Below are 17,175 nucleotides of genomic sequence, written 5' to 3'. Positions count from 1 at the left end.
TCTTGGAATCGGAGTGGTGTATAATCTGGGAACTAGTTATCTCCGGAGGAGTCATGGGATATCCTAAAATTACGCCTTGTTGTTTTGGCCCGCCTCCGGCAAAGTTTTGTTTTCTTCAGAAACAGTGTAAGACATCCGCCTGAAAAAAGCAACACAACACGTTTAAAAAAAGTAATCTTAACACATTCCGCGAAAAAATACAGCTAAACGTCACCTTGAAGACTTGTAGATTTATTAAGGACAGAGTTCGATGCTCATTTCGTTGGAAAATGAGCCGTGGAATTTGTCATTGGGGTCCACTATTAGCGTTATCAATCATATGGACTCTTTTTCTTTGTGGAATTTATTGTATACTGCTATGGTACCCTCCTTGGACTTCAGCAGCAAGCGTGATACACTTAATATTTTATGTTTCATGGATGATTCTTATCATGAATTACTTTATTAAATCAGTTACTCTTGGACCTGGATATCTTCCACTAGAATGGAGACCGGTGAGCAGTGTTAATTAAGATGGTTTTCGACATACTACTCGCGTTTGCATTTAGCATGTGTATTTTCTTTCCACTAGTCTTAAATTGTATCTTTCTTTGAGAAATACTGAGACCAGTCTTGTGAGAATTGTAGAGAGTCAATCCAATCTTTCAAGGGAACCGGAAAATGTTTTCCAACAGTATTAATTTTAATGAAAGGGCTATAAAGACCCCTGTCAAGTTGTCTTGGTCAACTAACTTTGCATGACAGGTGGCAACTTTTCGTGCTTACTTAACTATGCACAGGGCAGTGCCCCAGACCAGCAACTTTTTAATCAAATCCCAAATGGCAAGCCAGATTTTAAAAACCAAGTGGTTAGAAAATGTATAATTTAATACAGTGGACATCTTGTATTTAGGTGTAGAAAAAGCAAGGAGTCCATGGTTTTTAAATGTACAAGTACAGCAGGATCTCTGTGATGCCCTTTTTGTAATCTACACTTTTGTAGGATGATGATAAAAGTGAAGCACTGTTGCAGTACTGTTGTCTGTGCAAAGGTTACAAGGCACCCAGGGCACATCACTGTAGCAAATGTGGACGGTAATTATGTGTGGATTAGTTTGCATGTTAGCAACATTTTTATTTGTGAAATGAAGTGGACCTTTTCACTGCCAGGGTCTAGGAATCAGAGCTCTTCTTTGTTTTATACGCTTTTCTTGTTATTGTTTTCTATAAATTTGTTGTTTAATTAAACCCAACTTACTGATATTTTTTCTTTCTCATCACCTTTCCATTTGGGAATGTGTTGAAGTTGTAAGGAGAAATTCCTTTTTGGTCATTCAATTCACAAAATAATATGGCCCTCGTAGCATACACAGTTAATCCCAATTGGGAAATGAAGAAGTATTGCAGCTGTTCGTTAGATATTAACCTGACCTATCACAAGGTGCAACAATGTACCCCCTTCTGCTCCCACTCCCCTTTCTCCTCCCCTCACCTCCCACTTTCCCTGCCTTTCCTCTCCCCCTCCCCCTCCCTCTCCCAACATTTTGTTAGGTTTCTTTGATAGTATGCTACAATGTGGTGAAACAAACCAGGATCTAGACCTGGTGCACATTTCTTAAAAGATCCAAAAACTTCACAGGCCTGCATATGGCCCAAAAAAAGTTAATGGGCATTTCTCAGAGCACACAGAAATTTTGGGCCCTAGAAATAAATACACATTTGACTATTCATTCTCTGTCCACCAGTTCTTAGAAATCAGTTGCAGATTTAATTTCCTTGACAGGTGTGTCATGAAAATGGATCATCACTGTCCATGGATCAATAATTGTGTGGGTCACTTCAATCATAGAGCCTTTACGCTGTTTCTATTTTTTGTTCCCATTGGGTGTACACATGCAGCTGTGGTTTTTATATGTTGCACTGTGCAGCAGTTTCATTTGGTTAGTTGGTGTTGTTTTTATTTTTTTTGCTTTTTATGGGCCTCTACTTTGTCTTGATCTATCAAAGTGTAAAAACAGAGACCTTACAATTGGTCACTAACATTTTTACTCCTTTTTTTCTTACCCTAGCTTTCCACAGGACCCTATAGACGAGCTATCTTCCAGCGAAATGCTGTTGTTTCATTTACAGTCTATCGCATGATTATGGTGTTGTTTTGTATTGGTTTGTCAATTGGTGTTACCGTAGCTGTTGGCATTCTTCTGTATTACCAGGTATAAGTTGTTGCAATAAGAAACTTTTATACTCATTTGCACTTGGATAGAACCTTTTTGCAATTTTGTTTTTATCTTTTAGATGAAAGGAATATTAACAAACAAGACAGCAATAGAAGGATGGATTGCAGAAAAGGTTTTTGGCATGTTTGTTTTCCATTCTTAATTATTGCAAAACATATCATTATATGATCATATCTTACCTTTCCATGTATACATCATGTAAATACTCCCATTATATTGGAATAAATGAAGGCTGGTTAGGGTAGACACTTCTGAACTTAATATGGTGTTACTGCTGTTTAATTTGACAGGCTGACAGATATCGGCCCAATGGAGAATCTTTCAGATACCCTTACAATCTTGGCCGGAAAGAAAATTTTAAACAAGTAATGTGAACATTGAGAATCAATGTTAGCATCTGCAAAACTGTGCACCCATCCCTCCCCTAGCCCAGCATTAAGCCTAGGTTGTTATCAGTTGACTATTGTTGGGTTAAGGGAGGGGTAGGTGCACAGTTGCTTAGGTACTTGTGTTGTCCAACATTTTTATATTTTTACTTGATGGCGACTTAACTGTGAGTGACCAAGACAGAATTTCTCTTAACAATATCAATACAGTATCAACCAGATAGGTGATGAGAATAAAGAAAAGATCAATTTGGGGATTATTAGTTGATCCAATACTAAATTCTCTCAATTAACATTATAGTAATCATATGGTTGACAGTAAGGAGAATTACAAATTTAGTCTTCTACTTCTACTTCTAGAGGGTTAAATTTAAGCCTGATTCTCAGATGATCTGAGCTGGTTAACTTCAACAAGATGAGGTTGTGGAATAGAGCAACCACTGACTGTCTGAGAATCAGACTACTTTAATTTCTAATTGTGACAGTTTTGAATTTTTTTCATTCTGTGTAGGACAGTTGTTATTGTGCAATTTCCTGATTATCTGTTTAAAAATACTTTTAGGTGATAACATTATGGCAAGATTATGTTGGAGATGGAATAACATGGCCTGTTGTTGAAGGATGTGATCAGTTTACGCTGACGGTATAGGAAATGAACTGAGATCTCTGTATTTTTCCTGTTGCTCAATGTTTGACCCTCAGACTGTAACTGTTACTTTATAGTTAGGACTAATTACTTCAACTCAATTTGTCAAAATCTGGTAATTTTTTTAGTTCTTCATTTCATTTTCTTTTTCTTCCCATTTTAGAAGGAACAGTTGGAGCAGAAGAAATTGAAAAGAGAAAGAACAGTGAGTTAAAAAATCAAATAAATATATGTACCTCGAGTAAAGGGAACTCAACAGGAATTAAATTTCATCCCAGCCTATACAAGTTTAAGGTTCTGATGTGATATTTTTCTAACCCACATTTTCCATCCTTCAGATTTGTTGTAGAGTAGTAAAATCTTATAATGGAAGTGTTATTGCCTGGCGAGAGGGTCTGAGAACATGTATATCCACTCCATGGACAGATGAACCTCGCATAAAAGTGGAACAGGGAGATGTTATTTTGGTCACTCGCTGGAGAAAGTATGTTTTTATTTTTGTATATATGTCAGTACATTTGCTAGTTTCTTTTCTTCTGCCCCATTTGTGCTTCAGCTCCCTTTCTTTTTTTTCATTTTCTTGTTCAATTGTTTCTCATTCTTCAGTTCTCTATTTCTCCATTACACTGTCCTTTCTTACTTACATTGTTCTGTGTTTGCTTTGTTTCCATACTCTGTTCTTCAGATCCTTAATTTCTACTTTCTTCTTTTTCTTTCATTATTTGTTTTGTTCTTATCTCTGTGCCTCAGTTCCAGTGTTTTCTCCTCCTTCCATTCTTCTGGTCTCCCTTTGCTTTGTTTCCAAACTCTGTCCTTCAGATCCCCCTTTATTTCTACTTTCTTCTTTTTCCTGTTTCATCATTTTTTTTGTTCTTATTTGTTCCATTCCCATATCTCTGTGCCTTAGTTCCAGTGTTTTCTCCTCCTTTCACTCTCCTGGTCTCCTATTGTTTGCTTTGTTTCCAAACTCTCTTCTTCAGATCCCCCCTTCATTTCTACTTTCTTCTTTTTCCTGTTTCATCATTTGTTTTGTTCTTATTTGTTCCATTCCCATATCTCTGTGCCTTAGTTCCAGTGTTTTCTCCTCCTTTCACTCTCCTGGTCTCCTATTGTTTGCTTTGTTTCCAAACTCTCTTCTTCAGATCCCCCCTTCATTTCTACTTTCTTCTTTTTCCTGTTTCATCATTTGTTTTGTTCTTATTTGTTCCATTCCCATATCTCTGTGCCTCAGTTCCAGTGTTTTCTCCTCCTTTCACTCTCCTGGTCTCCTATTCTCACTTTTATTGTCTCACCCTTCCTTCTTTCCTATCAGCATCCTTTCACACTTTGCTTGTATCATGTCTTCTTTTCCTTCTTAGCTGTATGTTGTTGTTGCATTTAATGATCATCTCATCACAACTCTTTGTTGGAATGCGAGACTATTTCATTGTTCTATGATTTCTCACACTGTTTCTTGTTCTTTTGTTGTCAGGTGGTGGCTGTATGGTGAAAAGTCTCTTCATAAGTTATCAGCCACTGGTGAGTCTATGAGACAAAAATTAAATGTTCTTTAGGCCTATGCAAAGAAGTAAAAAGTAAAATATCCCAACATTTGCACAGTAACCTAATGTAGGAAAACTATTATAACCAAAGCATTTTGGTTTTTTTTTTGGGGGGGGGGTAATAGGAAACTGGTGCTGCATCGGTGCTGAAGTATAACAAGATGATTTGGTTTTATCAACTGAGTTAATAACATAATTTGGCCACCATAAAGGGTTTCAAAGCTGACACTGAGCATTAGCCCTTCATCAGAGTGAATAGTTTTGATTTTTTTTTCTTTTATGATGGAATCATTTGGTTGTAAGTGCATTTTAGCCAATCACAAGATGTCAGAATATTATGCAGAGCCATTCAGGTTGCTGTTGCAATATTCACTTCAAATGGCAGCAGAATTCCAAAAAATCTATTTCCTGGAAACAGAAGTTTCACTGTAATTGAATTTGAACAGTACAAACTAGATGAGTTGAAAGCAAGGCATTGTTTATTCATGTTTTTTGTTGTTGTTGTTTTTTTAATTTAATTTAACAGAAATTACAGATGAAGTTCTGAGCAAAGAAAAAGGCTGGTTTCCTCGACATTGTGTTGTGAGAATAGACGAAGAAGAGTCTGCTTCCAAGAAGGATGATTAATGTGTCTGTTGCCATTATATTTGTGGACATCTATTTCTCTTCTGTTCAGGCTATTCTTTTCCAAATGCTGTTGAATAACGTTATCTGCTTTTAATGTTGGTTGGATTTATATCAAAATGATGTCTTTGAGTAAATAAACCTAAAGGACAAGCTATTGTCAATGTCACGTTTTCTTTCAATTTAAAGCCAACAGTTGTTCAAGCATTACACTGGGCTTGTGTTCGTTTTCTAGTTATTTGTACCTTGTTTTGATGATCTCACCAACCACAAAAAAACTGAACTTACTGTAAGTATTTCCTTACGTTTAATCTATTCCTGCTTCATTTTGTTATGTGGTCATCAGTGGAAATGATGGTATTTTCTTTTTTCTAAGATCCTTTGCACTCCTTGCGGGCCTATGTGATTTAGGACTGTACAAACGCAATATATTCCGATCCACCTTGAGAAAATTAATATTCGTGAAGATGTTCTACACACCTTGGGGGGGCTAAGCTGTGGTGTGGAACCTCCCATGGGACAAATCTTGTGTCTATTTCTTCCATGTTATCTGCCTAGCCTGGCCTCAAAATACGTCGAGGAAGTTTTTGAAAAAAGGAATTGAAAATATAGGTTTGCATATCCAGGCCTCTTTCAGTGTTCCCAGTGTGTTAAGTAGTGATAGGGCATTCAGCCAGAACTTTTTCGGATTTGTTTTGTTCGATTTGCGTACTTGAAGATTAGATTTCCTTGAAACCTTGTAATCTTTTTATCTGCTTATCTTCGCGTGTTGGCAGCGATCATGCGCTTATAGACAAATTGAAAACAAGGAGATGCAAGTATTGACGCACTCGAGGATTAAGAAACCCAGAATAGTCTGTGAGATGAAAAAAAAGAGAAAAGAAACACTCCATTGCCGCGCGGTTGTGACCCACCCTCTCATTAGGGTCGGATTGCGATGAATTGTTGTTAAACCTCATCTATTGTTAAATTGTGCCCAGTTGTATGTAAGATCTCAAAAGTGACTGTCTTTGGGTGTCAGACAGGATTGTATTGTGGAACAATACACGAGGAGAACAAATATTCAAACTATACGCAAACACTTCAGGCCGATGTACGCACGCGCGGTTCCTCGATAGAACGCGTTATATAGCTGGACATGTGACTCAGGACGAGACCGACATTGCAACTTCACCCTGCTCGGAAGTAAAAAAGCACCGCGTTTCTTTCAGCGTAGGAAGAACAGGTGATGCCGATGGAGTGTTTGCATTTGTGCCAGATTTTTCAAGGTAAGATTTCACTCGAGCGAAACGAAAAGTAAATATTATTGTCGACGCATTGTCAAATGAATGAATATAATATTTCGTAAGCTAATTCGCTTCAATTTCTTCACGCTGGTCTTGATAACAAGTTAATAGGTTACAAATGGCATCCATGTAGATATAATCTGACATATAGCGACCTTTTTTCGATGTTTCCGTATTTATTTGTGATGTTTTTGCTGATGGATTCGATTCTAGGAATGAAAATATTAAATTATGAATTGGAGAAGTGTTTATATTTTTGACGTACATCTTCGCCAAATTTGGTTTTCACGCCGTTGATTAATTTCGCTGTAAGAACGTGATGATTTTGCCTTCATGCTACCAAGGTTTTGACGTAAGTCGCCAAACTTATGCCCCATCATCAAAAATCTCGGAGTAAAGTCGGATAAAGTAACTCAAATTTACAGAAAATCATCAAAGCTCAATTCACTTTTTTCTGCTACTCATAAAATTTTGTTCGATGTGAAATTTCTTAAGGTTAGGCGTTACAAAAACAGGCATTACATAGATTTAGGCGTCTGACACGATGATCGATATTGGATTCGTGTTGTTTTTTCTTCCTTTTGTGGTCACTCAGTTCATGTTATTGTACATGGAACTTTTGTTGTTCTAAACGGATTGACGAACAAAAATAAGGTGACAAATGTATCATTTTTATAAGAATTTCTCTAGCAGTTTACTATAGAATTATATATTGGGTTGACTGGGGCAATTTTGACAGGGCCTCCTATTTTTGTAAACTTCTGAAAAAGGGTGTTTCTAGAAAATTTCAAACATAACTTTTTTTTTATGGCTTTTGCCCATCCTTACCCCACTAGGGTTGGTGGGAAGAGGGGAGACCTGGGAATTAATTGGGATATCTACTCCCTTGAGAGGAGATGGGCAAAAGGTTGAGGCTGTGGTGTAATACATTTGAACAAAATTCTCATTTTCTTTGTTAGATGACTTACTGAATTGCTATAGATCCAATGGTTGTTGACTTCATTCATCTTTTTGTTTCTTAGATGTGCTTTGTAATCCAGCCTTGACAAGGCTGTGAACTTCTTCTGCAAAGTAATGGAGTCATCTGCCCAAGAGTCATCACAACGCGACACTCCTCGTGAGCTGGACTTATTTGGAGAAGAAGCATTAGAAGAGATTCTTGACTCCTATGACAGTTTACGGGCGCAGATCGAGCAACTTCAGTTGCACTGTGAAAAGCTAGTAACAGACAAAGCTACAGTTGATCAGTTGTTGATTGATAAAGAGAAAGAAAATCAACTTGTCAAAGAAAAACTACAAGAAGAAATAAACAACCTTAGAAAATTAAATATACAATTGTTATCATCTCAGAACACAACTGAAAAAGGTAAGAGAAACATTTTTTTTCAGGAAGATTTTAAGCTTCATCAATTTATCAAATGAGTACCTTTGCTTGGTATGAAGTTTTAAACAGTGCAGGATTGCCAAAAAAATTTTAGAACTTTTCTGAACAAAGTATGCTAAATAAATCTCAGTTATTTAAAAAGGTTCACTAGGATGCAAGAGTCAAATAGCCAGGAAAGCATCAACTTGAGTGTTATGTTTAATTTTATGACATTTACAGGATTCTTATTTCACTGAAAATTTCTTTGTCACAGATTTGAGTCATTCATCAGGCTTGGTGAAGGAAATCTTTGATTCTGATCAAGTGTATCAAAAAAAATTGGAAGCAGATGCTAAGGTATGTAGAAGTCGTCAGGAAGGAAAAAATAACGTATATTCAAAGTGATTCATTGACCAGCATTATGAATGAGTGAGTGAGTGAGTCACAGACTAATTGACTAAATCACCAACCAGCTGGATGAATGGCTGACTCAGGTACTCTGGCAAAGGGCTAATGCTTGGTATGTTAGCTTCAGAGACTCCTTATGGTGGCCAATTGGCATTATCAATTCAGTTGAATGACTCTGAGTGATGAAATGACTGACTGACTGACTGGCTGGCTGGCTGACAGAACAACTGGCTGACTTATTTGCTGATATGTTGGGAGTTGGAGTTACAAACTAACTGACAGACTCACAGACAAATAACCAAACAGATTGACTAACAGTCTGGCTGATGTACTGACCAAGCCACAGATGAATTGACTGATTAAGTTGCAGAGTAATGGACCAGACTGACTGGCTGACAGACAAACTGACTGAAAGACTAATTGGGGGATGGGCAGTCAGACCAATATACTGATTTGTTTTTCTCTTTTATTTTGGTTTTCATCGATAGGTGGATGCACTCCAATTAAAGTTATTAGAGAAGGACAAACACATTTCAAACTTGGAATGGCAGCTAGTTGATTCTGATGCTACAATAGCATCACTGCAGGCAGAGAGGGATCGTCTAGCATTGGAGCTTGACTGTACTTTAGCTAGAGAACAAGAATCAGACCTTCAGGCTCTTGGTGCTGTTGGAGACATATCTGGGTACACTGATCCTTTAGATAATTCAGATTATGGTTTGGTTGAGTCTGGATTTGTGGATGATATGCCTATACGACGTGTTAGGAAGCAGCCTCGGCGGCACCTGAGTGATTTGACTACACGTGGTACCTCTCACTTTGATGACTTTGGTGCAATTGTTGCTGGACATGTTAGCCTTTCAGATTACGATGTTCCTACATTAACAGATAAAGAATCATATGGTCTTGGTGGTCTACGGAGAGCAACAAACTTCAGCAACATTAATAACATAGATGCATGTGAGAAGTTTCACAGTGTGACACCACAGTCTTCCTCAAGCAATGTTCATCTGCAGGATTGGGAAAGTTTTGATGAGTCTGATGCAAAGCAGTCATCATCATTGAACAGAAAAAAATGGGACAGACTTTCTGATGTGTATGACCACACAGACAGGAGTGGTAGTGATCTTAAAAGTGAAAAAGAAGACATGTGGACCTTCACTCCTGATAGTATTATCAATGTATCAACTGGTAGGTCCAGATATTGGTCTTATCAGTACTTAACTCCACAAGTTAAAATTTTACTCTTGCCTGTAGAACAGGCTGTAATTTTTTTTGTCTTTTCAGGCCTTTTCTATTAAAAGGGGCTAAGTTTCTAAAGAAACTTTGGTGCTGCATTGGTAGGAGAATATAACAAGATAATTTTGTAACTTCAACTGAGTTGATAATGTAAATTGGCCACTGCAAGGAATTTCAATGCTGATGTTTCAAGCATTAGCCCTCCATCAGAGCCTGCAGCAAATTGCAAGCTCTCACATACCCCTTTTTTTTAATTTTGCCATCACAACAAGATATTATTGATGAAACCTGCCTAACTCTAGGTTTGGTTTTTTTTTTTTGTTTTTTTGAGACACAGGAGAAAGATACTACCAATTTGAAGATATTTGGTTCTCTTGCTTGATATTTACAACAAATCAGAAGCACAACTGTGGTGTTTTGTTGCAGGTGAGGAATTGTCACCTTTACCAGGGGAGTCAAACTTTTTTCGGAGGTTCTCCAAGGACAGTAATATACCGTCTAATGACAACACACCACACAAGGGAACAAAAAACATTCAGAGGGCAGAGTCTCTGCCTTCTGACAGAAGGAGAGTGGACATCAACTCTGGAACGCATCAAAAGACAGCTAGTCAACCCATAGGCAAAACTGATTCATTTATTCTTCAAACTAATTATAACACACAAACATCCAACAATAACAAAAATGTATCTAGCAAAAAGCTGGAGGAATACCACAAGTGGAAGGTGTCTGGTTGTAAGGGTGATCCCCCTGCGAAGCTCAAAATATCACAGTGAGTTGTTGTTGTTGTTATTTTTTTTTATCACATGCCATTGAATCTGAAAACTTGACATTTTTTGAGATTTGAAATTTTAAGGTGGCTGATATATGAATTTTAATGATCATGACACCTGAATATGTTATTTTATATTATAAACTGAATATACATGCAGTTTGATTGGTTCTTACCTAGCTATAATCTATCAAAGGACAGACACATAGATGAGATCACCACTACTTGCATTTTTCCTCATACAAAGCAAATCAATTCCATGTTGCCGTGAGCTTGTTCAGTGACAGATCATACCAGTGACACACTTTGTTACACCTTAATGTGTTCCTTTTTTTTGTACTTACCACATTTTGACATCATCTTTGATCTATTACACAACAGAGGCAACTCAGAATCTATTTGTTAAATAAACCAGTTCATATAGGGGCTGTGGTACATTAGCTTTTCCCCCAGCAATAGTTGACTGGAGCATGTACCCTATGATTAAGCAGCCACAAACAGACTTAATTAATATTGTACACCAAATTCTTTGAACTTTGAGTGTTGGGTTATTGTAGCATGAAATTTCCCAGATGATGGCAGTCCCCATAAGCATTGCTGTTGGTTAACTAGTGGGCATCATTTTGACAACCCAGGGAAATTAAAGGGTGAGAGAGTCAAGAGATGATGACTTTAGTCTGGCTGCCACTAAAAATACCCCTCTCATATCTGTCTTCATTCAAGGGATTGCACTCTACAAGATGGTCAAATATTTTTGTGTGTCGTTATTAATGCTGTCATTTTCTGTAATCGTGCAAACCATGTTTCACTAGGTGATCTAACTCTACCCTATTTCTCTTTCCCAGATGCTGACTAAAGATGGAGGAAATTAGTGAATTTCAAGTTTAAATCATTGTGAGATGTTACTGCTACTTGCAAGACATTGCTGCAGTTATTTTCAGTTTTATTTTGCACCAAAATGTTTCTTTTCCACTCAAGATTTTAATTTTTTGTTGATGGTAGCCGAGTCATCAATAGTGTGGGCCAGTAGTAGAGTTCAAGAATAAATTGACGGCTTTAATTTTCTGTGAAGAAGAAACATGTCCAGTGACAGTTCTTACTGTTTGTCTAGTGGTGATAGGGAGTTCTTCAGATTAATATAGAGAATTTAATGTACATTGTGTACTTCTTAGAAAGATGAGAATTGTGGAACAAATCCTAGCTTCTATGTAAATGCATGATGAAAATGCTGATATCTGCTTAATACATACATTCATTGTTCTAAAAAGTAACTACAATTTAGGAAACAGACTGTTAATTTATTAGGTTTAACTTGGAAATGATATAGTCAAATTGTCCTTATTTTTATGCTGCAATTTCAAATTTTCTTCAGAGAGTTGAGCCCATTGCAAGGGCATGGTCAGGCACATTTGACTTCAAGTAAACTTTTGTGTGTTTTCCGTGCATTGATGGTTATGGTAAATGATTTGATTGTCTTCCAGAAGTTTAACTTCAGCGGACACTAAATGCTTAATGCAGTAATTAGGCAAGGCCTGCTTTATTTGTGCATATACTATGTAATGGTATTTACTTGCAAGATTTTTTTTCTTTTTTTTTCTCTTTGCCTTCTTTTGTGGCAGTGAAGTTTTGATATTTTCTTTTCCAAATTATCAATTAAGAATTGGTTGAAAGTTCTTAAAATGTGTGAGAAACCAAATTAGAGATAGAAATAGAAATGTATATATAGTGTCTATTTATTTAATATTATTTATTAAATTAATTTAACATGTTCAAACAAGTTTTGTGTGTGTGTTGAACATTAATTAAATACTTGAACAAAGTTTGTCTGTGGTTGTGTCAGTTTAGCTTTTACTAGTTTGACAAGAGTCTTTTCAACACTTTATTAATGTACTCAAAATATGTCAACCATACAGTTGTAGTGTGTAACCACAATTTTGCAGTGCTGCCAACACACTTCTATATGTGACATAACATCTATCAGAGTAAAAAAAAAAAGTCAGTTTTACCTTAAAAAAAAAAAAATGAATGAATGAATGACAATTTATTTTTCAAATGGTGAGTAAATGTTTGAATATTCATAATAAGTAAGGTTTCTTTACAAGTTGTCATTTAAAGAAATTGCTTATTTTCTGTGGAAAACTATTACCATTTCAAAACTACCAATGTTTACAAAATGTACACTGCCCAGATCATTCAAACAAGTTTACTTCTTGGTAGGAGCAATGATCCCTTCAAGCTGGGTCTGAAAGAGGAACAACCATTATTTCTCAGGAGGAAAACAATGATTATTTCAATAAAAGAGATAAACTTGGAATATTCAGGGTTTTCAGCAGGAAATGTAGTAGGAAAAACATTATTCCCCAACCCCCTTTGTACTGTAGCAGATATAAACTGATGCAGACTGTCAGAAGAGCCCCAAAATAATACCAAAATGGCTATGAAGGGGAGAGGTTGTTACTTTGTGGGAGGATATGGCTTCCAACAAGTCTTTAGAGAGAAAACACATTCCACAAGAAAGGTGCCTGATTCTTCTCCTCACAATGAGTGGCAGCCATCTTGGAATCTATAAGGAAGGAGGGGTTGGGTAGGTCTTCTTGTTTTTTATTTGAACCCCCTGTCTGATGACCTCTACTGAAATCAAATGAGGCAGCATTTTTGTCAGTTTATAAAGCCAGCAAAAGCTGCCTTTCAACAGGCTAAGTATGTACCTTCAGTTGTTGGTTGGTCCTCTTGAGAAACTGAATTTCCTCTGCATGCTTCTTTTCCTCAACTGCCCTTCTTTCAGCTTCTCTCTTCTCAATGGCTTCACACTTGGCTTTCAGTTCATTGACCTGCCTCTCAAGATCTCGCTTGTCTCCCTCAAGCTCTTGAATCTACATGAAACCATCACAATTACCTTATACTCAAATAAATGTTTGTTAAAACAGCAGTACTTAATTTGATGTTCTCATGTGATGCAACTGTAGTGATCGAGAGCAATTTCATGGAGTGTCCTTTTGAATGCACAGTAGCAAAAAGGAGACAGCTGACTATGTAAAAAAAAAACTATGGAACCACAAATACATTCTTGTGCCACATGGAAACTACCCCTACATCTTCACACATAAAACAAAATACTGATTTCTTCCTAAGTATATATTCTCCAAATATCAGATCGTGGCATGCACTAACCTTCCTTTCCATGTCTGCTTTTCCTTGCTCAGCTTGCAATGCTTTCCTCATTCCAAATGCAACACTGCACAAATTGCATGTAATAAAGATATGTTTTCAACCTTGCATTTAGTTAACAGTCAGGAAGGGCCGGTACAGAAGGGGGAAGGGTGCTGTGGGTCACAAAAACTTTGAGCTTAGCATGGAGAGGGTCATAACTTTTCTGGATCACATGAGGGGGAGGGTTACAGTTTTTTGTTTTGTTTTTTTTTGTTTTTTTGCAAAAAATGCACCTTGTAAAAAAAAAAGGCACCAGAGAGTCTGCTTTTTCTTTGAGGATTGCATTAATTGCACTTACCTGCTTTCATACAGGGTTTGGTAGGCAGCAATAGTCATTCTGATCTCATCACGCACTCTGCAGGTAACAAAACAGATGTGGGTTACTGATTGCTTGTCAAAGCAGGTTCCTTTTAAAACAGTAAAAATAATGATAATTTGCAAATACTCCTTTTGGTTTTCACCTACAATTAGAGGCCAATGTGCTCCTTACTAAAAAAAATTGCTAATGATTTAAGTTACAAAGTCAGTTGTGTTTCCAGTTTTAACACCATACCTGAGCAGCAGAAGGCCACGTTCAGCACAGTTAATGGTCACTTGACGAATCAATTCATCTGAAATATATTACCAGATAAATTACCATTACGCATCTGAGATGTTTGACATTTTATAACTGAACATCTCATAACATCAAATGGCTCACCAAAACACTGTGAGTAAAGTTCTCTCCTGACCGGGCAGATTCCTGTCTCTCTTGCTTGTCGCTGTTGAAGACGCATGTCCAGTTGCTCCTAGAAGATAACAAAAGAACATCACAATCCACTTTAATCAGTAAAAAAGTCAAACATGAACACAAATACATAAAAAAAAACTTTACTAATCTACTTCTTCAACTGATTCTCCAAGAACTCAGGGTGGGGGGAATAAAAGAATTTCAATTTTCCCTCACTCCCACTGACCAACTCTAGTTACACTTTTACATCATATTCTCTATACTGTTCTCTATACATTTTCTATGGCTTTGATAAAGAGAATTTATTTATCCATCACAAGCTTCTTAAGTTGATTATCATTACCTTTATTCTTTTGAGCTTAATGTCTGATTCAGAAGTAATTTTTTAAGGAGAAATTAAATGCTTGTAACTCTTAGGCCATACGTTAAGTGCTGTAAGCAAAAGCTTTAACTCCCAGTGATTACCTGTAGATTAACAACATCTAATCTTGTGGCTGGAGTACTAGATACCTGTTGCACCCATAACTGACCATTTTCAGTCCACTCCCTGTAAAATAAAAGAACAAACAAAAAATTTTCCCAGCAGGATCAAAAACACCTGTCAAGGAGACATGAGTGAGTCAAGTAATGCTTTGCCCATAGAAAACCTACTTAAAAATAGGCAAACAAGGGGTACCCATTTGGCTCAAATTCTTCAGGCATCACATTGTACATTGTAAGCTCTCTAATTAGTCATACAAGTCTCTAAGCCAGACAGAAGGTGAGGCCCCCAAAGGTGGCTGTTCTAGAGATAGATAGAGGGGGTAAGTTTCTTAAGAAACAGTGAAGCTGTATCTGTAGGCAGTATTACAAGATAAATTGGTTTTAGCAACTAGGCTGATAATGTAAATTGGCCACCACAGAGAATTTCTAAAGCTGAAGTTTTAAGTGTTTGACCTTTGTCAGTTGATCCTTAGTTCTGACAAAGGGATAACTCTTGTAAGATTAGCTTTGGAAACACTCTATGGCAGCAATTTACATTGTTAACTCAGTTGATGAAACCAAATTATTTCATCATAAAGGTAGAGGCAGACACCATCAAGATCATGCATATGATATGTACCTTGGCGGCAGGATTGCATTGAGTATCTCATCAGTTTGTTGGTTTTTCTGTGCATCCATTGGTGGTAGTTTACTAGCTCGTGGCGGTTGAGGTACTGGTCCAGTTGCTGCAGGTCCTGTACCTTGCTGTTGGCTTACTTTCAGAGATCGCGCCTATAAACAAATAAATGAAATATGCAGTAACACTAAAAAATCATCAACTTAAAAGGTTTGTACCGACATACTAACAATTCCATAATGATTTATTTTTTTATATTCTTAATACATTAATTCCCTCATTAAGATTATCATTTGAAATCCCAAAACAAAGTAGCAATGGCATGGAATGGAATAATTTTTTCTCCACGAAAGAAGCTTGTTATTTTGTGTTCTTTTTCCGACACGGTGCCATCACAATGTACCGTTCTTCACAGACCAGTAATTTCGCTAAAGAGCAAGGTCATTCTCGATAATGTACATGTAAAACGTGTTTGTCAATGCTTATCGAGGATTTTTTTCCTAAACAATCTCTTCTTGGTTTAAGGGACGAAATACTCTCTTGTGTACCCATCAAGCCACTCACAATTGCACTAAATGTTTAATTAGTCTATCACATAGCTCACCACTGCATAAACCTTATAGTTGTGTTGTACATATGACATGGTTGCAAAAATAGCTTACCCTTGGCGACTTTTTGTCTGTGTTCCTGCTTACGAGAACTGGATTGTCATATTTAACTAGTGATGCATTCGGCGGAATCATTGTGAAGCCTGATACACTGTGTTTTGGCTAAATTCTCTACAATAACCAAATCCTCTTCTTGTCTTGCCGAAGGAGAGAAGACACTTTAGTTGCCTTGGTAATGAACAGCGCTGAAATGAAATACTGGGAGCTAGTCAGCACCAGGACCTGTCGGTCAGAGAGGAAAGAAATTTTTGGAATGGACCTCAAGCAGCAGGAGCTGTAGCATTTGCAGACATTTATTGTGAGATAAAACCGCAAGATATTGAATTTTCAATGTTTTTGTGGTTTTTTAAATGAAATTCTCAAGGTTGGAGTGAGTATAAAATCACGAAAAAGTATCCCATGAACTCGTACTCTCCAACAGATTTTTCTGCGGGCAGTCTCATTGCATCTTAGCTCGTTTCATCCCAGCTCATCCCGCAATTTTTCTTCACAACTGGATAAATCACAAAATAACTAATGTGTGTGAGTGTGCGATTAACCCATCAGAGAATGGGAGAATTTGCTGAAAATTAAACTTCACAGTTTGTATCACGTCAGTTAGTATGCTTACACGAGATACACCGCTTTTCTAGGATTTCAAATACATTGCATGCTAATTTATAAAGCTATATCTCATTCCTCTCCTTACACTGACTGGAGGCATGCGCTATAATGTGTAACGATTGCCTAATTTAATTGCCTTGATTTTCCGCGGTATGAGTATGGGCATTGCAGACAAATCCTTGTGCCATAGTTACCCAGCCATTTGTCAATTGGCGCGCGCGATATCATTGAGATTTCGTTTCATGACCTTTACGATAATCCTTGTAAGTATTGACAGAGACCTTGCAGTTACATATATACATGCTGCTGCTGATTTGTAGAGAGAAAAAAAATGCTCTAATTTTTTTTTACATTTTTATTCTTTTTTTTATTTGTGCTGTGCAA

The 17,175-nt window shown here is 37.0% G+C and overlaps 3 protein-coding genes across 4 annotated transcripts; 2 read left to right on the top strand and 1 right to left on the bottom strand.

Annotated features, from left to right (window-relative positions):
• The first annotated feature begins 94 nt into the window (after positions 1-94).
• LOC131790935 (palmitoyltransferase ZDHHC6-like) lies at positions 95-5,562 on the top strand. The gene is made up of 11 exons (XM_059108221.2): positions 95-494; positions 983-1,074; positions 1,763-1,919; positions 2,049-2,192; positions 2,275-2,328; positions 2,507-2,581; positions 3,165-3,245; positions 3,412-3,453; positions 3,587-3,732; positions 4,720-4,766; positions 5,316-5,562. The coding sequence occupies exons 1-11, from the start codon at positions 270-272 to the stop codon at positions 5,414-5,416; spliced, it is 1,164 nt and encodes a 387-aa protein (XP_058964204.1). The 5' UTR covers positions 95-269; the 3' UTR covers positions 5,417-5,562.
• A 749-nt stretch (positions 5,563-6,311) lies between these two features.
• LOC131790969 (uncharacterized) lies at positions 6,312-12,300 on the top strand. Of its 2 annotated transcripts, XM_059108271.2 has the most exons (6): positions 6,313-6,681; positions 7,722-8,065; positions 8,337-8,419; positions 8,959-9,661; positions 10,136-10,481; positions 11,327-12,300. In XM_059108271.2, the coding sequence occupies exons 2-6, from the start codon at positions 7,774-7,776 to the stop codon at positions 11,331-11,333; spliced, it is 1,431 nt and encodes a 476-aa protein (XP_058964254.2). In that variant the 5' UTR covers positions 6,313-6,681; positions 7,722-7,773; the 3' UTR covers positions 11,334-12,300. The 2 variants fall into 2 exon arrangements, with proteins under 2 accessions (XP_058964255.2, XP_058964254.2); XM_059108272.2 differs by lacking the exon at positions 11,327-12,300 and having other exon boundaries at positions 6,312-6,681; positions 10,136-10,485.
• Positions 12,301-12,347: 47 nt separating this feature from the next.
• Positions 12,348-16,363, bottom strand: LOC131790921 (33 kDa inner dynein arm light chain, axonemal). The gene is made up of 9 exons (XM_059108206.2): positions 16,183-16,363; positions 15,524-15,675; positions 14,887-14,968; positions 14,392-14,479; positions 14,245-14,302; positions 13,990-14,046; positions 13,653-13,716; positions 13,190-13,354; positions 12,348-12,723 (listed from the first exon to the last, which is right to left on the bottom strand). The coding sequence occupies exons 1-9, from the start codon at positions 16,261-16,263 to the stop codon at positions 12,685-12,687; spliced, it is 786 nt and encodes a 261-aa protein (XP_058964189.1). The 5' UTR covers positions 16,264-16,363; the 3' UTR covers positions 12,348-12,684.
• Positions 16,364-17,175: the final 812 nt, after the last annotated feature.

This window comes from Pocillopora verrucosa, chromosome 5 (assembly GCF_036669915.1).
Source record: "Pocillopora verrucosa isolate sample1 chromosome 5, ASM3666991v2, whole genome shotgun sequence".
In the NCBI taxonomy this organism is placed as follows: domain Eukaryota; kingdom Metazoa; phylum Cnidaria; class Anthozoa; order Scleractinia; family Pocilloporidae; genus Pocillopora; species Pocillopora verrucosa.
Note: the sequence above shows the minus strand (reverse complement) of the source record. Positions and strands in the feature narration are given on the sequence as shown.

Coding starts and splice junctions, on each gene's coding strand:
- LOC131790935 (XM_059108221.2), top strand. CDS start 270: ATGAGCCGTGGAATTTGTCATTGGGGTCCACTATTAGCGTTATCAATC. Junction 495..982: donor TTCCACTAGAATGGAGACCG/GTGAGCAGTGTT, acceptor ACACTTTTGTAG/GATGATGATAAAAGTGAAGC. Junction 3,733..4,719: donor TTGGTCACTCGCTGGAGAAA/GTATGTTTTTAT, acceptor TTTTGTTGTCAG/GTGGTGGCTGTATGGTGAAA.
- LOC131790969 (XM_059108271.2), top strand. CDS start 7,774: ATGGAGTCATCTGCCCAAGAGTCATCACAACGCGACACTCCTCGTGAG. Junction 8,066..8,336: donor TCAGAACACAACTGAAAAAG/GTAAGAGAAACA, acceptor TCTTTGTCACAG/ATTTGAGTCATTCATCAGGC. Junction 9,662..10,135: donor TATTATCAATGTATCAACTG/GTAGGTCCAGAT, acceptor GTTTTGTTGCAG/GTGAGGAATTGTCACCTTTA.
- LOC131790921 (XM_059108206.2), bottom strand. CDS start 16,263: ATGATTCCGCCGAATGCATCACTAGTTAAATATGACAATCCAGTTCTC. Junction 13,355..13,652: donor AAGCAGACATGGAAAGGAAG/GTTAGTGCATGC, acceptor GGTTTCATGTAG/ATTCAAGAGCTTGAGGGAGA. Junction 12,724..13,189: donor GGACCAACCAACAACTGAAG/GTACATACTTAG, acceptor TTCCTCTTTCAG/ACCCAGCTTGAAGGGATCAT.